The 22423-nt window shown below is 56.2% G+C and overlaps 5 protein-coding genes across 5 annotated transcripts; 2 read left to right on the forward strand and 3 right to left on the reverse strand.

Moving 5' to 3' along the window:
• Positions 1 to 5: 5 nt before the first annotated feature.
• N657DRAFT_573107 (uncharacterized protein) lies at positions 6 to 2974 on the reverse strand (the record flags this gene model as incomplete). Its single annotated transcript, XM_062788937.1, has 3 exons — positions 6 to 719; positions 765 to 2801; positions 2888 to 2974. The coding sequence occupies 3 exons, from the start codon at positions 2972 to 2974 to the stop codon at positions 6 to 8; spliced, it is 2838 nt and encodes a 945-aa protein (XP_062647401.1).
• A 654-nt stretch (positions 2975 to 3628) lies between these two features.
• N657DRAFT_645213 (alpha/beta-hydrolase) lies at positions 3629 to 6111 on the reverse strand. Its single transcript, XM_062792910.1, has 4 exons — positions 5739 to 6111; positions 4401 to 5671; positions 4248 to 4346; positions 3629 to 4191 (listed from the first exon to the last, which is right to left on the reverse strand). Exons 1-4 carry the CDS (start codon positions 5946 to 5948, stop codon positions 3867 to 3869), a joined length of 1905 nt encoding a protein of 634 aa, XP_062647402.1. The 5' UTR covers positions 5949 to 6111; the 3' UTR covers positions 3629 to 3866.
• Positions 6112 to 7699: 1588 nt separating this feature from the next.
• Positions 7700 to 11049, forward strand: N657DRAFT_618563 (uncharacterized protein). Its single transcript, XM_062790549.1, has 4 exons — positions 7700 to 7960; positions 8105 to 9372; positions 9517 to 10463; positions 10668 to 11049. The coding sequence occupies exons 2-4, from the start codon at positions 8115 to 8117 to the stop codon at positions 10848 to 10850; spliced, it is 2388 nt and encodes a 795-aa protein (XP_062647403.1). The 5' UTR covers positions 7700 to 7960; positions 8105 to 8114; the 3' UTR covers positions 10851 to 11049.
• Positions 11050 to 11515: 466 nt separating this feature from the next.
• N657DRAFT_645216 (uncharacterized protein) lies at positions 11516 to 14027 on the reverse strand. Its single transcript, XM_062792911.1, has 3 exons — positions 13775 to 14027; positions 12730 to 13709; positions 11516 to 12672 (listed from the first exon to the last, which is right to left on the reverse strand). Exons 1-3 carry the CDS (start codon positions 13898 to 13900, stop codon positions 11805 to 11807), a joined length of 1974 nt encoding a protein of 657 aa, XP_062647404.1. The 5' UTR covers positions 13901 to 14027; the 3' UTR covers positions 11516 to 11804.
• Positions 14028 to 18185: 4158 nt separating this feature from the next.
• N657DRAFT_656024 (uncharacterized protein) lies at positions 18186 to 19043 on the forward strand (the record flags this gene model as incomplete). Its single annotated transcript, XM_062794653.1, has 1 exon — positions 18186 to 19043. One exon carries the CDS (start codon positions 18186 to 18188, stop codon positions 19041 to 19043), a length of 858 nt encoding a protein of 285 aa, XP_062647405.1.
• Between the last annotated feature and the right edge of the window lie 3380 nt (positions 19044 to 22423).

The following is a 22423-nucleotide window of genomic DNA, read 5'->3' on the forward strand; positions in this document are numbered from 1 at the left end:
GTAGATCATCTCCCCACAAGCCGCACATACGGCGCCGGAAACAGCCCTTGCGCACCCATATAGAATCCATGGAACCACTCCCCATTGACATCCTCCACCTCAAGCACCTCGGCGCCTTTGGGAAACATCAACTCATCCTCAACACTAGCAGCAGGAATCCACCCCCACCCGGCCACCGCCCTGTGTCCAGTGCCTCCATCAGGCGGAAAAGTTTTTGTAAACCTTCCCCCGTCACCGCCCATCACAGCCGTGGACACGCCCACGTCGTTCGGAAACAACCTTTCCATCCTCCGCCCAGTCCCTTCCTCCAGCCACCAGCACAACTGCACCTGCACCCCGTCTCGTCCCTGGCTCTGTTGCGGTTGATGTTGTTGTGGTGGATGATGTGGCGCTGGCGGCTTATACTCGTCGAACCTCAACCTGCGCCCGCCCACGAGATCCCGGACAACCTTTCGCCTGAGATAGCCCGTGCCGCCGCGTGTCCTCCTGCTGTCGATCTCGTTGACGTTGGGGTTTTTAGTACTGTCGTCGGGCGCAAAGCCAACTATCACCATCCTGTGGCCCTGCGGACACCGCCGCCATCCGCTAGGGCCGTTTTCATAGCTGATGGAGCCATCTGAGACGAAGGTGGTGTAGCAGCTATCGCACAGATTATAGCCTCCCGGTAGGGAGATGTCTGGCTGGGGGAGGGGTGGAGGGCAGGTGGAGCAGTGGTAGTGCTGGTATTGGTATTGGTTATTGTTGTTGCTGGAGGAAGAAATGACGGAGGAGGATAATGGGATAGGGATGCGGCAGTGCGAGCAGCAGGGGTTGGGGGTTAAGGGGTGGAAGTTGCCAATTGGTATCGTCGTCCCCGCTCCTGATGCTGTTGTCGCGGTGTTGTTGGCTCCGGCGTGCGGCGGGGAAGGGGGACGGTACGCCAGCGCGAGCAGCGGGTGGGAGCAACACCTGGCCTGGTTCACGCAGTCGCTGCAGAACCCCCATTCGCCGTCATTGCAAATGCTGCAGCGCCAGTAGCACTCATTGGTCCAGGCTGAGCAGCTGCAGCAGAAGGTGCCGCTCTGCAGGCGGTCGAGGGGGTTCTCGGTCGTGAGTACGCGGCGGCCGTCGGCGCCGCCCCTGATGGTTTTTGCGGGGAGGTACCGGTTGGCCGTGAGCATATGCGGAGGAGGGATGGGAGGCCCGGTGCGGTTCTGCTTCTCCCAGCGGGCCCAGGCTGCTTGGCCGAAGCCAAACCAGTGCAGGCAACCCTTGCGTCGGTGCCAGCAATCCATGCAAATATTCCAGTCGCCGTTGTGGCAGACGGAGCAGTTAAAGTGCAGCTCGTATTCGATGTGCTCTCTGGAGCACGTGTTGCAGTTGATGAGCGGTTCTTTGTATCGTGGGAGCTGATGCCGTCGGGGCGAGGCAAGGGGCGGCGATACAAGGGCTGGACTTGTTGGTGTAGAGGTAGAGCCGAGAATGGGCGACTCTGGGCGGATGTCGAGGGCTGCGGGACAATCCGACCTCTGTCTGCTGCTGGTCGAACTCGAGCGAGCCTCAGGTTGCGACTGCGCGACTCCCAAACCTGCTGCTGCTCGAGCGCTGAAGGAAATTGCCCGGTTAGCCGGGGAATCCCCACGGGTAACAGGAGCCGTGGCCGTCGTGGGCGAGCTTGAGCTTCTAGCGTCGACGCCCATACTCGGCCTCCTCGCATGCGACTCGGCCGTCCCTAGCCTGGACGTGAGGTCTGTCTGCGAGCGACCTCCGACTCTGACCTCAGCCGCGGCGGGGACAACAGGCAGGGTCGCACTTCGACTGCCACTCGGCGTCCTTCGCCTCCTGGATGCTTCCTGAACCTCAAGATGCGCTGAAGTAGAAGGCGGATACCGGCCTCGGTCCTCATTGTCGCTCGCGCTCGGCGCGCGAGAACGAGCCGTGTGCCTGCTCGTGGGGCGCGACGAAGCTTCGTCTGCCCTGGACCTCGGCCGCGCCGAAATCTCTGACCGGTGCGAGTGGGCGCTCGCATTACTCCTCCTCCCGCCGTCCCTCCTCCTCTCGCGTTGCCGTCTCCTGTACGCCTCGGTGATTTTGCGGCTGAGCTCGTCGTTGTTCTCCAGGTCGAGGTTATCCAGGTCCAGTCCGTCCAGCAATCCCTCCTCTTGGATCTGCCTCGCAAACTCCTCAATCTCCCTCTCAATATCCCGCGCGTCCATCCCACCGGAGCTAATCAGATTCCGCAGCGACGACTGGTGCTCGACCTGCCGCGCCCTCGCACGATCCGGATCACGCTGCTCGTCCCTCCGCCTTGACTCGCTCCTCCTCCTCCTCCTCCCACCGTCTCTCTCACTCCTCACCCGACTTTCCTCCCTACTACTCCCTCCCCTCCCCCCGGCCGCCCGTTCCGTCGCCTCCCTCAAGCTAACAGCTCTCACCTCCTCAATCATCCTCCTCTCCTCCTCATCCAGCCTCCTTTCCTCTTCACTCCGCCCCTCGATCCTTTCCACCCTCGGCATGACCTGCTCCCCGCGCCTATACCTTGAATCCATCTCGCTCTTCTCGGCCTCGTTCTTGCCCGCGCCGGGGTTCAGCGCTAAGAACATGTCCAGCAGACTAAAGACTCTCGCGTCGTGCCTCGTGTCCCGCACGCTCTCCCTGCAGCTCGGGCAGGTGAAGACGGGCGTTCCGGGAGGGGGCGGGGGGCCGGGGGAGGACTCAACGCGGAGGGCCTGAAAGCGGAACCATTCCTTGAGGCAGGCGCCGCAGAAGGTGTGCAGGCAGTCAAGGAGGGTGAGGGGCTGGTAGAGGACGTCGGTGCAGATCTATGATTTGATTAAAGAAAAATCAGGTTCATGTCAGGACGTGCAAGGTGTTGCATTTAGTTGCTGCTGCGTGGATGTTTGCGTACCGAGCAGGTGAGCTGCGTCTCGAGGTTGGGTGCCAGCACCGGCGGCGATGCGCCAGAGGATGCCGCCGGCTGGGGAGAGTCCGTCATTGCGACCGGACGGCAGATGACGCTTGAGGGGATTGTATTGTACAGAAAGCTGGCTAGACCTGGCGGCCTGGCAAGCTCGTACTTCAACTCCGAGGGAACCAGGTAGCGGGGTATCGTCTCGTCTCGTCTCGTCTGTGAATTTCAGTTTGGTATGTTGTAGTGGGGTATTTTGACCTGAATTAAAGGTGCCGGGACGGGCCGTACAGATCACAGACTACACGTGCTAGGAGAAGACGAGAAGCAGCAAACGATGGGCGAGGATGAAGGTAGGACTACCTGAATAGAACCGTACCTCGCGGTGGGCAAAGCCCAAGATGTCAGACAGAATTACGAGGTCGGTGGCGCCGAGGAACTCCTTGGGCAGCGTGGGCTGACTCCCTGCCCAAGAAAAGACGGGCCCCACGAAACTGAAAGGTATCAACAAATGGGTGGATTCAATCCCATAGATCTTCAAAAATTGCTTATAACTAGAGGGCGGAATGACTGGCATTTGGATAGCATTTAGAGCATTTATCCTTATCCAATACGCAGCTATTTTGAGTGTATTGTTGATGATCGAGTGATGTGGTTGTTGCTTTGCGGGGCCAGTGTCTTCTTGGGCAGGGAGATTGAGCCAAGCTGCAGCGGAGTGGGGCATGCTTTCTGTCACTGCGACGTTTGCTTTCCCGGCCATGTCTGTCAACTATCTGTATAAACTATCAATGTGTATATGCTGCCCATGAACCGCTCGACGCACGATCTGTATGCTTGTTGACCCTCCATGAGAACTCCAAATGCGTCCTATGCAAAGCCCAACCTCGGAACTTGCTGATCTTCAACTGCCCATGTAAAACTCCAACCACGCCGGTACCCAAGCAAGCACTGAAAAGCAAGAAAACCCACTACATTCATCTTAAATGTCTTCGACGCCCTCTGGAGTATTGTCCTCCCACTCCCTGCACAAACCGTACCACACCCGGTGCACGCACCGTCCCTTCTCGAGAGGATCCTCTTCAGTGGGAGCGGCCGAGGGCGCAGTCGTGCTGTTGGGCACGCTCGGGGGTGAAGTAATGGTGCTGCGCTCTTGCGTCGGCATACTCTTGGGTATCCCTGTTGTCGTCACTTTGTCGTTGCATCCCCAAAATCGGCCTGGCGTCAGGCATGTGGTACTGGTCACGGTCGGTGTGGTCGACGTACTCGCGGTGGTTGTGGTCTTGTCCTTGCACCCAAACCAGCCCCTGAGCAGAATCAGCGGAATCGATACACAACGACTGGCCAGTCAGTTTCTACTTACGGAGTATGGCATGTAGTGGTGGATGATGTTGTTGTGACTTGGGTCGTCGTCTCGGTGCCTGTAGTGGTGGTCGTCTCGTCTAAGCAACCCCACCAGCCCCTACTACCGTTAGGGTGAGTTTCAAACAAGGAACGAACTGAGTAAACGACTTACGGCGTCTTGCACGTCTCAGTCCTGGTCCGTGTTTTGCTAGTACCCGAGGTAGGTTTGCTCGAAGACGTCGTCGTCTCGGTTCCGTTGCTCTCGTACATTTTCCAGTTGCCGCAGTCCCTGCACTCAGGAGTAAACTTGCACTCCGGGACGTTGTCATATTTCAGAATCACATCGCGAATCACGGCCCGGATCTTGTGCGTTCCGATACCAACCCGCCAGCCCTTGTCGCCTACCGTGTCATAGACACACTCGCGTCCCGTGTGGCAAGCTGACTCCAGCGCGTAACCACCAAACGAGCACGACGCCGTCGCTCCGTTGCAGGTGCCGATGTAAATGGGGTCCGCCGTGTGTCCGAAGTGAAATGCTCCCGTGTACTCCCTGCTCTGCGGCGCGTCCGGATCGGCTCCGGGGGGCACAGGCAGGCCTAGCCGCCGTGCCGCCAGCGCGTCCGGAACGGCTTGGAATGTCACCACTGGCACACCATAGGTGAGTCCAAGAAACGAGCTGACCGCCCCACCCAATGAGTGTCCTGTAATCCAGACATTGGAGCTGGGGTAGAGCTCCGTGACGTTGGCGTACAACTCCCGTGCCGCCTGGTAGTATCGATTCTCGGCGCGCAGGGCTTGGACGACGCACGTGTTGTTACATGTGTATGTGCCCGTCGCGCAGTCGCAGACTTGGTGCCAAGTCCAGGGTCCCTGCTGGGCGCAGCAGCAGCTAAAGAAGAGGTTGTCGTTGACCTTGTCGTTGGTGGTGGTCCCGTCCCCGTCAAAGACAGCAGGCGAGGTCCCCTTGAGCCCAATCACTATGGTCGAATTGTTCTCGTCGGCGAACACATGGCCCCGCAGTCCATCCCCTTGCCAGCCAAAGTCGGCACTCCGGTTGAACGGCGCGCCGACATCCTCCCAGTCCGCATCGCCCGACTTCTCCACATACGCGTTCGCCGCCATCAGGGCCAAGGTCAGGATGGTGTCCTTGTCGGTGACATTGGGCGCGGGCACATCGACGACCGTCCACGCTGACGGCGAAAGCACCGAAACGAATCCCTGCTTTCGCGACTTGGCCACTATGGGATCTACAACGCTCGGTCTCCGGTCCACTAATCGTTGTATCCGGAGTGCACTGCTCCGTGCTCGGAGGGGCCCGATGCGCTCGGCCTCGTAGCCGTCCTCGGCGGCCAGCCATACATCGGCAGTCGGGTGGCTAACATCTTGTTTCCGATGCAGGTGCGGGTTTCTGTACGTGCCGTGATGGAAGATGTGTCGGAGGGTCTGACGGGTGGGTAGTGTCGATGGTCAGCAGCCTCTCTCGCGAGCACAACAGCACTGAGCAACTCACAAATGTGTGTTCGGCTGCCGCCGGCGGTTCTGGTATGGGCGGCGCAATCGGGGAGGCATCTATGGGGAGAACGAGCTGGGCGTTGGGTGCTGCGTTTCCTGCAGCGGCGACAGGAGATGCCGAGAGGGCGAGGAAGGACAGCAGCAGCTGGGCGGCAACTCGGCCAGCAGCACTACAGGTTGCGCTGGCCTCCCTCCTCCTCGGTAACATGCCAGGCGCTTTCTGTCGGTGCTGAAACAGCTAACGGAGAAATATATGGCGATAAGAGGTCGAGTTGCAGATGATTACTCCATCCGTGCTGCGAAACGCGATGCAAGACAGAAGACTCGCATTGCTTGCGGACGATGGCCAGATGACGACGCTATGGCTTGGCTGGCTCGGCTGGCAGCTGAGTCGCAGGCAGCGCCACCGCCGATTAAGGATGCCGATGGTTACCTTATCTTATCGGAACAGCCATTCTGCTAAGGGGGTTCATGCTAATTGTGTACCTTTCCCATCTGAGAAGCCAGCCGGAGTACCCCGCTCAACGGGCTAGTCTAACAAGCACCGATGCAATCTCCCAATCCTTGGGCGATTCCCGTCAATGTCGTGTCGACTTCCATTCCTTCCATTGGCAGCTGCAAATTGTTGGAGACGGGAAGCCTTCACATCACACTGAGAGAACCACAGAACGGTGATAAGCCTTAGGCAAACACCCCGGTTTTTTTCATTCTCCCTGCCTGTGTATGTGGTTTTTTCCAATCAGTTAGGTTACTAGTATTCCATACTGCCTCCTTGCGTCCATTTCCACCGAATCTCCACCCACTAGCCACACCACCATTTGAGCAGCGAACACCACCACCGTCAAACTGCACTGTCCAATGTAACGAATGTATATTATCAGTCAGTGGTAAATATGAGTGAGTGGGCCACTCTAACAGAGATGGTGGACCTGTACGCAGAACGATGGTAAGAAAATGCTAAGTCGCTTAACAGTTCTCCAATATATTTTCGCGGTGCAACTGACCAACATACATTAGAGTGGCCCACTCACTGATACGGACCACTCACTGATACGGACCACTCACTGAAATATACGTTAACTGCGCGCATCGCCATACATTATTATGTCTTTCGAGGCTTATTGTGCTCCACGTGTTCAATGGCTTCCAAGCTCCCAAACCTGATCGTCGAACCTCAACCACACCACAGTACGGCTGACACGGAGTGGGGCCGCCACAGAGAGTAGGGCCGCAATTGTAGTAGCGCCCAGCGCGGAGGGGGCTTGGGCCGCAATGAGGCTGATGAAAAACTACGCGGCTGAACGATGAAAACCAGAACTTCGTTTTCGAGTGAATTGCCAGTCCAGTGGCTTGCATGCATCGTGATGTCGATGCATTGCATTTTTTTGAGTCCCTCGATGGAATTGACGGTGGTAGTGTTCGCTACTCAAAGAATGGTGGTGTGGCTGGTGGGTGGAGATTCAGTGGAAATGGACGCAGGAGGCGGCGGAATTAGGAGGGTCGCGCCCCGACCCAAACATCCAGGCGGCCACTTAGCATCACCCCGCAGTCCGATTACGCATGCACCTTGAAGGCTGCACGATACGAGGTCTCCTTCGTAGTCTCCTTCGTACAGTTTCATCGTCATCCGACTGGACGTCACTGCATCTGGCATATCCCCAGGACAGTTGTAAAATACACAATTTTCCCTTGGATAGGTTGTCTTTTAACCGTAATGTCATAAGCTCGCTTCAAGTAGAATGCAGCCTCCGTCATGACACAGCTTTCCAGTCGGGGTGCTATCAAGGCCAGTCAAGGAGTGGCGGTGGATGCAGGTAGGGACGGAGGTGGTTGCTGCGTTGGATTCGATCAAGCAAGCCTCGCGTGTTGCCCCACAGTGTCCCGCTAGCATGGAACAGCTCCATTTCGCGGCGCGATACCTGTAACTACTGTAGCTACCCGGAACCCACGACCTCCAATGGAACGTCAATCAAGCTAACCTGAAGGCAGCTTGTAACCTTACGCCGACTTGCGCAATGCGCATGTCTCACAACGGACGGTGTCCTAAGCAAGATTGTTGAAAACATCTAATATTGTTCTCTTGTCGTCTACATTCTGTGTTGATGATACCTAAATTGGCCTCGGGTCACCTGCTGATCACCCGCTTGGGCCGTTGTTTCAACATCTTGCCTGGCCTCCTCTGACCGTCCACTGCTTTTCATGCGCTACGGTCAAACCTAGGTAAGGCTAAGCCCACGCTGCTGCTATTATATTCTTCATTGTGGGAGATTATGGCCAGGAATGCTGGGGCAATCCTCCCTCTTTCCCACAATCTCGCCTTCTTGTACTGAAACTCGCTAACACAATCCTGACGCTGAACCTCAGCGGTAGCCCTATGGCTTCCCATTCGAACCCCTTAAGATCTGTACGCTCTTTTCAGGTCGAGCGTTCTACATCTCCTGAGCCAACGATTCGCCCAAAGAGAGCCAGCACCATCGAGAATGGACCGCCTCCTGCAAGAATGTCGGCCCTCCGAACGGCGTCTGGGACTGCGGTGAGGCAAGGAACCGAGGACCATGTGCCCGACACCTTCGTCAGCAGCAGAATCAGCGAGGAGATAATAGAGCCCCCGAGGGCCTCGGTTGACTTGGACGATCTCCCCATCGAACTCATCAGCCTGACGGATCGCTTCATCGACTCGCTGTCGGCCAAAGTGCATCCCAGCCCACCCAACATCAACAAGCTTTCTCGTATGTTCCAGGAATTTTATGCTACGGCTTCAACACATATTCAAACACACGTCGATGCTCTGGCCACCCGCCAGAGACGTGAAGACGCCCCCTCCCTCTCAACCCGTGCTTCCGCTGCAAACCTGCTGCGTGGGAAGGCTGCGTCGCTGAGCACCAAGGATAAAGCGAAATCCAAAACCGCGCTGGTCAAGCGAGACTCGGAGCAACAATTATTGACGCCCGAGGAATACGCAGCGCGGAAGAAGGCCCGGCGCGCGCTGGAACAGAAGAAGTCGTTACTGGAGGAGGCGGTGGAGCGGAGGTTATGCGAAGGTGTCTACAACAAGATCTACCGCCACCGGAGCACGCAGGACGAGGCGCAGGACGCCAAGCTCCGATCCAAAACCGCCGCTCTCTCGGTAGTCGGCATCGGCCCGGTGGATCTAGGAGTCGAGCTCGGCACGGTCGACAATGCCCCAGAAGCCGCCGCGACCGAGAAGCAGGAGGAGGTCAAGGCCTGGCTGGAGCCCGCGAGGAAAGAGCTGGTGTTGATGAGCCAGTCAAGGTATCCCCTGGGAAAGTTGAACCATCTTAAAGCGGCCCACAAAAGCATTATTGACACGCTCTCGCACTTTCACCCCTCTTCTTCGGCCGACGAGCTCATGCCCATGCTCATCTACACTCTCATCACGCTCCCGCCTGAAAATTTGAATGCTATCAGCGACGTGAACTTCATCCAGCGCTTCCGCTGGGAGCAGAAGCTCTTTGGCGAAGCCGCCTACTGCCTCACCAACCTCGAAGCTACCATCAGCTTCCTCGAAACGGTCGACCTCTCCACCCTTCGTGCCGACGAGACTCCCACCGGGCCACTCAAAGGATCAGACTCCTCGCCGAATCCGAAGGGCGACACCTTCCCCCCTGCCTGTAAGCAACAATTATTTTAGGGTGTGGATTGTTTATACCCCTCGATGGCTGTTTCGCGAGCAGTCCTGCTCCCAACACTGCGCATTTGCCCCCGGAACCCTCCCGACATACGGAGTAAGAATCTACAGCTGACATTGTTGGTAGTCTCGCCCATGTCTCCCGGCCCAGCAACCCTGAGTCCCGACCCCTCGACAGACACGGCATCATCCAGGCTCAACGCAGGCCTCAAACAGTCTCCCGCTTCTCCCTCCCCCGCCGGCTTGCGCGCAACGGCCAATGCCCAGCTCCGCGGCCCGCGTCGTCTTAGCGACCTGGTCCGCAATACCCCTACCCCAGCACAAGCCCTCAACGCGGCCTCGGACGCAGTCATCAACACAGCCGATCAGGGACTCAAAACGATTGGCACCTCGCTCGGTGACAGCTACAAGTTCCTCCTCGGCAAACTGCGCGAGCGCGCCCCGGACGTTTTTCTTACTAAAGAGGAAGACGGCAGCGGTGGCCAAGTGATTGTCCCGAAAACTCTCGACGACGCCCGCAAACTCATCGGCACGCCACCACCGCTCGGCGGCCTCGACGACGAACCTCCCGCCTCTAGTACACATCTCCCGGGTCTCTCCCTACGCAGTCCCTCGCCAGAAGAAGAACCCGAACAGCGCCCGCCGCTGTTCAGCTTCATTTCCACCACGACGCGCAAGGTCTCGCGCGATCATAGTGCTGATTCGGCGCGCAGCGCCTCGTCGTCGTCTCGCAGGGGCGGTGGCGGCGGAGAGGAGGCGCAGCAGAGGAAGGGTTCCGAAAATAGTGTTGGTGGGAGCGAGCGGGCGAGCGCAACGCAGGTTACCGCCACGGGGGCGTCGCTCGTGATATCAACCCCGCCCATCATGGATTCGGTGCGGAACCTGGGGAATTCGCTGAATCCCATGGCCAGGCTGTCGGCGGGGATTGGGGGCCTCCGGGGGTTTGGGCGGTCGAGTGCCGCTGCCGCTGCTGCTGCTGGGGCGGGCTCGGGCAGGGCGCCGACGCCGCCGGCGAAGGATAGAGATGGGACGGGAAGGACAGTGACGGGGGTTGACGGGGGGGATTTGGCTGCGGTATGTTTCTTCATTCTATATTTTCATCTACCCTTTGGTTGTGTTTTTGATCGGCTTGTCTGCTTTCTCTCATGTTCTATCAGCAAACGAAACACAATCAATGACAACCAAGCCTCTACGTCTAATGTCCCACTGGACAAATCCAAAAATGAAACGAAATGAATGAATGAATGACCGTCTGCTGACTTGAAAGTGGAATTACAGGCCTTCCCGGACCTCGCCGTCGTCCTCCCGCCTCGCGAACACCCCAAGATCTCCCCGCCTAACCAACGCTTCATGGAGCTGCAGAACGCCGCTGACCTCAAGCTTGGCGAGGTTTTTGAACTGCTGAGGGAATATAAGCGGCTTGCCGGCGCGCTGAGGGAGATGGATGCTTTCAAGGAGTAGGATGTTGTGTCTCGTGTAAGGTCTTCACTTTGGTTATTTGCTTGATCCAGCGTCAGCCTGGCAAGGGATAGAGGAGTTGTTTTCTTTTGGCTTGGCTGGGTGCATACATGGGTTGGTTCATCTTTCCATCTTCCACTGGAATGGCGACGGCGGAGGCCAGATGGTGCGGGTGTATCCTGTAGATTTGGGTTGGATAGACAAATATGTTTTGTTTACATCCCTACACATTGATATAGGAGATCTCTGTTCCCTCATGTGACCAACTAACCGTCGCTTAGCGTTTAGTGCAGCGGTCACTTGACGAGGGTGGCATCCGTGATTCGGGGTTGACTGGCAAACCCTCCTCGACAACTCCCAGTTTGAATCCAGGTCAAAGGAGCAGTAGCGGGGCCTGCGGATTTCCACCACTAGATCGGGCCCTCAGTGGAGGTAAACGAAGTAAAAACCTACAGGCTGGTTACTTTCTGCTTTTCTTACAATGAACGAAAAGTCCCAATCCACTGAACGTTAAACTAATGGGGGACTTGTTCACCGTATTTCCGTCAGGTCGCTGAGAGATATGGTGGACCTGAAGGTTCTATTCCCGCCCGCCCGTTTATGGAGACGCTGGTGACTGACGTCTGGCCGTTGTTCTCCTCTTCCAAGATGGGTAGGGTTGATAGTCATGAGAACAATTGTTCGAGGCGCTCCTATAATAGGGTCCGCCTAGGTAAATATGTCGACAATGATTGACCAGCTAGCCGTCAAGAGCAAACAGCCTTCTCATTACGACGCAAATATTCCTGCTGCCAAGATCCAGAGGAAGGGCGGTATGCGCAAGTCCAAGTCAAAATCTTCTGTTTGTTCCCCCATAACCATGCACGCTATGCTAACACGACTATTAGTGAAGAAAATACGCCCAAGAGAAAGGTATGAAGTAGAGAGAAAACCACAGCTCTCAGAGCCCGGCACCGCTCAATGCGCCCCATTCATCTGTCCACCCGCCCCAGTCCGACCCTTGGACGGACTCGCCCTCCCACTCCCACTTGCACCAGCGACTTCTCCCGGCTCCGCGATCAACTTGTCCATAAACGCAATGTAATCGTACTGCGGCTGCCCGCGGTCGGCCTGCATGTCCGGCCCGCTGTGGCTCGGCATGATCTCGACCAGCTTCTCAATGACCTCGTCCGGCACGAGCGAGTGGCGCAAGTCCATCTCGGTCACGTACGGCTTCCCGTCGGCGACCTCGCGGAAGCTCTGAAAAACCTGCTCAGCCGTATTCTGGTCCTCGGTCACGTCCACCATGAAGCGGATAAACTGCTCAAACGTAACGCGGTCACGCCCGCCCGACGTCTCGAGGAAGTAGTCGTGCATCTCGTCCTCGGAGAAAATGAGGCCCAGCGAGGCGAGCGCGGCGCTGAATTCCAGCTCCGACAGGCAGTTGGTGTCGTCGCGGTCAAAGTGCCGGAAGACCGACTCGAACTCTTCGAGCTGAATCGGCGTCAGGTTGGTCATGTTGCGCGCGACCATCTGGTTCTCGAGGAAGGAGAGCTTCTTGGAAACCGAGGACTGGACCAGGGAGAGCTCGTAGCAGAGCTCGTCGTATGTGTAGGTGGTGAAATCATTTTCTTCAATGTTGGCTTCTTGGCACTTGGCGTCCACGGCGGCGATGGTCTTGAGGAAGGCGTCCAGCGGCGGGAGATTGTCTGAGAGCTTGCGCACGTGGTGCAGTTGGTCTTCTACGTCGCCTTCTAGGCCTGATATGGCGAGTTGTATGGTGTTAAGTGCGAGGGCGAAATCATTGGCCTTGTCGGCGAAGGATTTCCGCAGGGCGTTTTTGATGCTGTCACAGTCAGCAGATGTGCTTGCAGTGAATGGCTTGGCAGTTTCAGAAACATACTCCCTGATGGTCTCGTTTATCAGCTGCCCACGGGCCATCTCCGCCTTTGTTAAGTTCGCCCATTCCTTGTCTAACACCTCTAACCTTAATTCTGCCGGCGGCTCGTATGGCCGCAGTCGGTATGTGCCCAGCTTGGTCTTGATGTTGCCCAGCAGCGTCGCTAACTCGCTCTTCTCGGCCACCCATTCCCGCTTCAGGCCCCTCTTGTATGCCGAAAAATCCGCGGCTTGCGCTTTGGCGTCTGCATAGGTCCCTTCAAACTTGGCCTGCTGCCAGCTTTCCATCTGTTCGCGGATCGCCTTGAGCAACGCCGCCATCCTCTGCTCATACGCGCTCTGCATATCCCAGGCACCCCGCATGTTGTTAACAAACTTCTCAACACGACGGCCGGCATTCTCCACCTTTTCCATCTGCGAGAAGGCGTGGAACCAGTAGGCAATGTACGTCATCAAACTCCGCTCGTCCGGCTTCGCTACATCGCACACATCCTCCACGTCGAGCAGCTTCGGGATACCTATCTCCTTATGAGCGATATCGAACGCCAGCTGCATGTTGCCTCGGTGGTTCGATTTATCGAGCGCGTCGTAGTCAATCAGATCCGGCCGGTGAATGTCGAGCAGGGCGCAGAAGGCGAGGCCGTCGTTCCAACTCGCGCTGAAGTCTCGTACGTCGACCTCGTCGTAGCACGCCGTCTTGCGCTGGCACCAAAGCAGCAAACCCTCCTTCGCCGTCATGCCCTCCTCGTTGATGTCGTTGATGGTAAAGCGCAGAATGAGCGTCCATATTAGGCCGAGGATGATCTTGCGGTTCCCGTCCACAACGTCCTCGGCGCCTATGTTGGTCATCTGGATGCCCCGGGACTTGATGAAGTCGAGGGCGATGTTGGCATTCTCGAAGCGCTGCACGCGCAATTTCGGTTTGGCGGCATACCGGCCGAGCGACTCGTTGGATAGGCACTCAAGGAGGTGGATGAGTAGAACCTGCCAGGGGTAAAGCACGGGTCATCAGCAGAGCGTCTCTGATCAGGTCGACAAGGCCGACATACACCATCAGACAGATCCTGCACCAAGTCCTTGACCTCCAAGTTGCGGGCCTCCAGTTTGGTGTTTAGCCATTTCGTGAACGTCTTTTGCTGGACCGTGACCCAGCGCTGCTGCTCCGAGTAGGCCATTCTGTTGACGAGCGACGAGGGGGAAGGGATCTCTACCCAGATCTGTACTCTAGCTTCTTCGATGGTTGCTTGGCAAAGCTGTTGCCGCCATCGGTTCTTGTAGTGGCTCTTGGTGCAGAAGTTCCTGGGTGGTCGTGGTGTTGTTGACGTTCTTGTCACAGTGTGCGACCTCTCGATCCTGGCCCGCGTCTTCGAACGAAGCGCGGCCAGGCCCAGCCCCGCCTGCACTGTGTCGACAGCCATCTGACACTGTCCCGGTCAATATCGATAAAGATTTGGTTAAAGTTTGTACCTTATTGAACAGGTCCACTCCTGAGTCTCGTGCCCTTTGGCTCCGACAACATCCGCCCTCTCGAGACCTTGGAATGAAGCTGCCAAATGACAACGATGATTGGGCTGCGATGAATTTGCTGAAGATTGCGAAATCGCGAGATGACAACAAATGCCCAAGGGATATCGGTTGGTTTATACCCATCTTGTAACCAAAGGGCCTGCTCGTTCGACTTCTCTGAAGTTTCAGGCAGCTCCAGCCTGTAGATCACTTCTCATGCCGTCCTCTTTTGCCAGTCCTTATTCCTGCAGTCATACCCAACTACCGTTTTCATAGTTGGGGTATACAGGTAGGGCATCTTTTGTTCTCTACACAGCACGGAGTGCTGCCATGGTCAAGCTTTCCTCGAGTCAGACACTCTCTTCACGTACCCGCTTCTGCTCACGGCCTATTCTTCGTGCGATTGCACTGAAGACTGCTGCTGGTTACCTATGTCAGCACTCAATGGTGTTGATCGCTTGACGGGGACATTTCGGTCCCTTCCTGGAAGATAATGGAATGTTTTTAGGTTCCTAACTGCAATGGCGGGCAGTTTGATCTCCCCATGTCGTTTGTCTAAATGCGGCCCAAGTGATCAGGCTGGAATGACATGTGAGATCTGAAGAAGCCCAGCATTTCATTGCCCGAGCGGAGATTGGCTGCCATTACCAAAGAGTTAGAAGTATGCTCGCTTGAGCCGCTGTTTTACTCTGAGCTTCTGAGGTACATGGTAGTTAACCTGCAGAGCCTGCCAAGCAGATACCTTATCGAGTACGAGACAGTGATATACTGCAGGTGTTATGATCCTGAATGAGGTTCCGTATCTCACGTAGTTGACCTTGGGGGCTTATAGAATTGTTTACCCTGGAATACTCCCGTGTAAATGTCAAATGACTTTCGGCACTCCATCGTGCTCAAGCTCAATCCGCCCCTTGAAGATGGCTCGCCCGGAGCCGTACTACCTGGACGTTTTCGCTCCGAAACGAGAAACCACCGGCCCGGGGCATCTTTGATTATGCTGTGTGCATCAGTCACGGGACATGATACCAACCCAGAATTATCCTTGGAGCTACCTACAGTAAGTAGTGCTTGTGATGCGAGGTAGCAGAGCTGGGGTGGGGGATTCCGACTTTCTCCGTCCTGGAGAGCGCCCAAAACCTGGCCCTCGACTTACAGATCTACCAGGAGCACTTTGCAGACCTAGGTTGGAGCCTCTCCTACACGTGTAGTGTACCACAATAGATCATACGAATCTTGCCGAAGCATCACGATCGACGTGATTGGGATCAGAGGTTCCAGGTTATTCAGAGCATACCGGCTCTTTAGGTGCAATCTTCAATTCAACATAACTGGAACTATCTAGAAACGTTTCTCTCCAGCGAAAGATAATGTATATTTTCAAGTCACTTCCTAACTTTCTTCAGTGATTGCAAGATGGGTGACATCAGTGTGCGATCCAACGTGTCCCTGCGATCGCGGCAGGAAACGGATCAAATTGGCGTTTGTGAGGAGGACGGGACAAACGACGGCGGTGCCCCGTCTCCGGGCCATTTCCGACCCCGGGGCCCGAGTCTCCAAAGGACGCTGGGATTTTTCAGTAGCACTCGGAATGGTGGGTCTTCCCGCAACCGCAGGCAGCACAATTGTAATGGCCAAGCAGCCACGGAGGGTTGAATGATTGGGTGGAGTGCGAGGCAGTTCGTCATCTTCCCAGACACTATACCAGCCAAAGACTCGACAATTCGCACAGGGCCTTAAGGAGGTTTCTGCTGCGTCATCAAAGAATCCGGAAACATTTCGAGCAGGAAGGCGCCGATTCCGCCGCCTTATGCAGAAGAAACGGAACGGACGACGACTGCGAATTCGCTACATCCCCAGATGCTACGTGACGTTAACGTTGCCCTGAGAAACGACCTGGCTTTGACTCATGCAGCGGCCACCTCAGAGAGACACTGACCACCGCGTATGCGGTCCCGACAGGATGTTCGTGGCTGAGCTGCGCGGTACATGCACCCATCAACCCCAGAGCTCAAGCCCAATTGAGGAGCGGCATCTCCATTGGGTCAGGACAGCGCACGTCGCCATGTGGTTTCTTGTCCCCCCGTTCCCATCCCGTCGCTACGGCGCCCATCAAGTAATCAGCCTTACGAGCGGAGACGGACGAATCAGAGACAGTCGGTGACGAGCCCCGTCAAACCTGCAATTTCCCACGCTTCCCCCACAGGACAATTGGGGGGCGGTGCGAGCACGGCGGTCGAACTCGGTGTTACGGCCGCCGCCGCCGCCGCAGCTCCTCATTCGCTCCTCGTCCCGGAGTTGCAATCATTCTTCACACCGCTGGGAGCTTCGTCCTAGTGACTCTCCGGCAAGTGAGGCGGTGCGGATATTCTGGCGACGTTCCGTGCATGACCATGTTGTAACCTATGTTGCGGGATGGAAAGGAGCGACGGGAGCTCATCGCCAGCAGTTTCCATTCCCGGCGCTGGAGGGCGGAGATGAGAGCGCCGTCATGCTGTCGCGCATTCGTGGCGCGTAAACGAGGTGCATTGCCTCAATGCGAATCCGATGACCTGTCGGGACGTCTAACTAATCGACGTACTTCGTAACTGAGTAGGCGGATCGCGAGTGGGATTGCGACGCCTGCGTTGTCGAGTCGAACAATTGAAGCAAATTGACGGACCGGGACAGAACGGCGCGCCGTGCATTGCAAGAGTAAAATGGCTCTTACCGCAAAAAGATTGAAACCGCGTCCTTTTTGGGCAAATTAGAAATCCACGCGCGAAACACTGACAACGTTGCTATGATGCCGGGGAACTCCTGCGGGAAACGAGAGCATCATTCTCGCTTATTATGAGCGCAAATACGGATCCGTACTCCGTACATTTCTCGTTACAAAGGATATGACTGGATTATGTAAAGGGGGGTTACTAAAGCCCTGATTACAGAAGCGACCAGAAGTTGCCGAAAGTCCTTGCGACTGCCTTGGTTATGCGGGGTGCTCCGGCGTTGCTGATTAACAATCGCTCCGAGCCTCTGGGATTTTTGGCGTCGGAAACCCTTTTGACGGCAGACGGCGGATGTCGCGCCGGTGAGATAGTGCTCAGGCGTTAAGGTTATCGACCGAGTTCCATCAATCTCCGTGACAGTCATCTGCGTGAAGCCGGCTTCATCAGTGTGTAACGGGTTTAAGCTGGCGGGAGCATAACTCCGTCTCACGATGAGAAGGAGCGCCGTTGGCCGAAACGGGTCCCAAAGCAGTCAATCCTCACTCCGAGTCGTGTGTTGCTGCTGCCCACGTTGGACAACGCACCAAATTTTGTGATACGTATTTCGTTTGCGTTGGCAACAGGCTGGGCTCGCAGAGACGGCCCTACGCGGGGATCCAACGCAAAGCGTCTATCGGTGCCTCACCGCCGCCGCGTCTCAGTTTTGAGTGTTGCTCGTTGCGGGAAGGGCGGCGCAGGGCGCGGTCAAGGCCGCGACGGGATTCTCTAACCTGCAAGGGTAATCATGCGCACCGTATTTGTAACTGCGAAAAGCGGGCGGGACGGGGGAGTGGGGATCGGACTCTCGGTTTTTGTCAGCTGCTGCGGATGATACAACGAGCCTGGTTCTGGTGACCCGGCGGTGTCTTGGAAGGACCGAACACCAACATACGGTCAAGCTTACAAAAACTCGGGGGCCGCCCTTCCCTCAGGCACATGGCATCCTCATCAGTCCTCAACAATTAGGCCGACATTCAGACTTCTCTTCCAATATTATTACATCTGCCCGACAAACTCTATGTACATGAGCAAAGGCTTGTTCGCTGTTCAGACCTTGAAGCTCAGACACTTCCAGTCACACCCCTCCCCATTCTTGACCCACACCCTGCCTGCCTAACTCGGCTATCCGCAATCGGCCCCATCGCCTTGACTCACTGGAAAACGCCATAGCACATCAGATATTTTGGAAGCCTGTTGCCAGATTTTCAAGATGTCTTCTCCTCTCCCCATCCGAACACCAAGGAAAACCCAACAACCGCGGCCATTGGGCTCCTCGCCGGCATCATTTGCAGCTCCGCCGTCACCCTTCCGACCCCGAGCCAACAAGAAGATGTCGATCGCACAGACCTACTTCCTCGCCCACAAGGCGCGGGCAAAGCTGTCTTCGGAAGCTGCCCGCCCGGACCACAACCTTCGCCTTCTTGTCGGGCATGCCAACCTTCTCGACTCGTTGATGCTTGAGCTCGCCGATGCCGAGAGGGAACAAGAATCGTGGTTCAACCAGTCGGTCCGTGGTGCCTCCCACAGCGAGGAGAGGCACATCCAATGGGCCGACACCATCGCCGAGGAGCCAGAGCAAGAATGGCAGCCCGAGGACTCCGAGTCCGACTCAGACTCGGACTCGGACTCGGATTCGGACTTTGACGACGATGAGGACACTGAGATGGCCGACGCCGTCTCGCTGAGGAGGATACCTTCCCACGCGATGCTGCCGCACAAGGCGGCATACCCGTACGGCCTCGAGGCCGATCAGGAGGAGGAGGACTACGACATGGACGACGACGAGGATTTTGCACATCTGGCGCTGCAGCGGAGCCCATCACACTCAGCGGGCTCTGCATCATCACCACCGGAGCTCGACGACGACTCGGACGACTCGACAGAAGACGAGGCAATGCCGCCGTCGCCGCCAACAACCCTTCTCCCCGTATTCGGGGAGACGCAGAAGGAGAGCAACGCAGCATCACCAACAAACCACCCAGAGGACAAGACCGCCTTCTACGAAGAGGGGTTCTACTTGCCGCCACGAAACCCGGCGAGGCTCATCTCGGCGATATCAGTTTACTGAGTGGTCTTTTCGGTGGCTGTGTTTGCTCTTTCTTCTGCATTGGCCGGCGTTTCGAATGATACCAGGGAAGCGAAAGAAAAAAGGTGCAGGGTTTTCGGGACTTAGAAACATGAGCGTCATTGCGACTTATCTCTCAACACCACTCAATACATAATGGAAGTGAACGGTAGCGGGATCTGGATTGGATTTCAGAGACGAGGATTATTCCGCGGGCCCTGTACACGATTGCCTCATCACTACTACTTTTCTCACTACAGCGCTCCGCCCGCTCCCTGTCACAACGTGGCCAAGGTAGAGTGGGCTGGTAGCCATCAGCTCAGCGAAGCTAAGCTCGGCCGTCAACGGCGAAATTGAAACATTCAAATCATTTTACTATAATACTTCATCCGACTACTGCAATGACGTGCTCACGGTTTTGCTCTCCATTGACATCATTGCCGCCTCCGTCTCATCCTGCAAAATTCCATTTCACCACTTCCCTGTCACCCGGACCTTTGACTCCAAGACAAACATGGCCATCCAAGAGAGGTCGCCGACAATGTCGGCGACGGGACTTGAGTCTCGGCAAAGCAGAGGAACGTTGCGGCCTCGAGATCGTTTCTGAGCCAGCGGTATGATTCACACTCAAGATTATGTGGGGCTGCTGTCTATGATCTACACCAGGGGGTGCAGCTAAGCTTGTCAATCTGGGGGTGGAGCCGCGTTGTTCAATTCTCCTTCTCTACGGATTCGTACCCACACGCTGTTTCTCACTGCCCTGACTTGCTTTTGATTTCTTGGATCAACGAAGGGGTGAGGTTCTACAGGCGACGACAGGTTTCTGCCAACGAAAGCCCTGGCAGAAAATGAGCTTGGGTTACCAGTGTTAAACTTGGCTGGCTGGCCGAGTAACTAACGCTAGGCAATGAACCTGGAAATAATTAGGCATGCACGTTACGGAGGAGTCCGGTACCACGGTGTATGTACCTCGATGACTGGGAGCGGTGGACGTTCCACGTTTCGGGTTTTGGCGAACGAGAATGCCGGGCGGAGACGGAGCTAAGGGACGGATATCGATTGGAACTTTGACCCGAGTATTCTCGCGTTTTTTGCTTCGCTCTCGCTTATTTTACCTTAGCTGGTAGCTCCGTCTGGGTTTCTCGGGACTTACGTGGACGTGACTACTACGAAAACCCAGACCTTTGCGCTGCACGATCTCGTCGGGTTGGGGATGCGAGGTTACGTGTGGGGATGCGATTTATTGTGGCGGAGGACAGCGTGACTAGTGTTGGGTCGGGTGCGTGCGCAATTGATTCCTCATCACTCATTTCACCCCCGCGGTTTCCGATCCAAACGATCATGGCGTGTGGTGGACTTTGGGGGTTTGGGGACTGTCGCGGGGCCGCGGCGTCGGGCGGTGGCCGAGACCGAGGCCGAGCCTCCGCGGTGGTCGAGTCAAGGTCCTGGATTGTTGGATTCACGGTTTTATCAAACGGACAGGTTGACAACACCAGGCCCTCGGCCGTTTTCAACTTGTGTTCAACCTATCTTCGGCTACGGTTTCTGTTCTGAGGTTGCGATGGATCGGACCGCAGGATGAGACACCACGGCTCATCCGTGGTTGGCTTCAATAGCAACCTTCAGCTCACCGCCTTCAAACTCGACCTTGACGATTGCGCAAATGCGATTCGGCCGCATGTTGCACAAAGTTGCAAGCAATGCAGGGCGAATGGTGACGCCAAATCTCGAGCTGACTCAAATTCGAGCCTTGTCATCTTTGATGGCACGCGATTCCTTGGCGACTCTGATGGACGGCATTGAATGCTGCCCGAGATGAAATGAGGGTGGCTCAGACCTCTCTCCTTTTGTGGAAACGGCCATCGATGCTCACCCCAAATTCCCAAGCATCTGAAACCTCGTTTTGTCTCGGTTTACTCAGAATCATTTCCACATGGCGATACTCTAATTTATGGGGAATGTGTTGGCGAGTCTGCAGGCCCCTGTGACAAATAGTTCGAAACCCGCCTGCTCCCAGCTTGAGCCAACATGGCAACCCCCTATTGCCCAGAGGTGAAATACGTTGAAACAGGCTGTGTCATCCTCGACTATCGTCAAAGGACAACGCAGCCAGGCATCAACTTGGCGGGCAACGTGGAGCTTCTTCAGATACCGCGACATCGCTGGTTTGCCGGAGGACAACAATTTATCATACCTACATATTCTGCATATATGTTTCTTGCGTTTACGGTATTGTAGATACCTGATCAGTCGCGGCCCAACCAGTGAGGGAGACGTTTGCTGGACCTCTCAGCCCACCGGAGCTGACCAGTATATTCAGCGGCGACGCTGACAGATGATCGCGTGAGTGGTGCATGTAAGGTAGGACCCATTTCCCGGCCTGTGTGGGAGCCCTGGGAGGTTTGGCCGCCAATGTCCCGGAAAGGAGGGGCACCCGCCACCTCATCCGGTGAGTGGAAAAGGGTGGAGGTTTCCCGTCCGGTGGAGCTCCAAGGGGCCATCACGAGGTCTTAGTAGCCGGGCCTCAGGTGAAACCGCGAGACCGTCAGTTGACCGTCTACGGCACATGAAGCAATGCCTCAAGCCTTGGACGTCAAATTGGCATACCCTTAGTTTGAGGCAGAATTGGAGACACAGGGCGTTCAAGCAGGTTTGCTTGAAGAGTTAGCCTCTGAGGCGGTTGTGTGGCCATGAGGGCTTGGGAGTTGGATGTCGAGGGAGGGGAGGTTACCTGAGTACCTAATCACCAGTTTTCGAATTTCATTGTTGACGACCATTTCTTATCAGCACCATGGCGGCGGCACTCCGGCGGAACTCGAACCATCCTCTTCTCAGGAGCAATCGTTTGACAGCCGTATGACAACTGCTGCGGCCACTGATAAGTCGCCGTATGAACGGGACGAAGGGGCACACAAGGAAGTGCTTTGCATATCAGGGTCTGCACGTAAGAGCAGTTCGACGGCAGGGTTCCATGGCGGGGCAAGGCAATCGAGTCGCGGGAGACCGGAGACGGGATACCATAGTACCGGAACCCAGTGATCTTGGCAGCCGGCCTGTGCCGAGAGTTCATAAACGTTGCCAGAAGTGCTACCGGGACAATGAATGCGGTGAGGCGATCAACTTCCCAGCACGCGATGGATCCAAAAGGGTAATGCAAGGCGGTAGTAGACGTTGAATGTGTAAGACTGCGAGTCGATGACTGAGCCGTGTGATCAAGCCAACTGCTGTTTCCACGCTGGGATACCACGGCTGTTGTTTAAACTGTGCAACGAGGACAACCTCTCAAAGAGCTCATGTCTGTTCCTCAACGTCCGTCATGCGGATCGAACCGGGAACCGAAAGACTTGCATCTACCTATTTCGATGCGATGCAGCAACAAATCC

The sequence above is a fragment of the Parathielavia appendiculata genome (genome assembly GCF_033297405.1).
Source record: "Parathielavia appendiculata strain CBS 731.68 unplaced genomic scaffold N657scaffold_6, whole genome shotgun sequence".
NCBI classification, from domain to species: Eukaryota; Fungi; Ascomycota; class Sordariomycetes; order Sordariales; family Chaetomiaceae; genus Parathielavia; species Parathielavia appendiculata.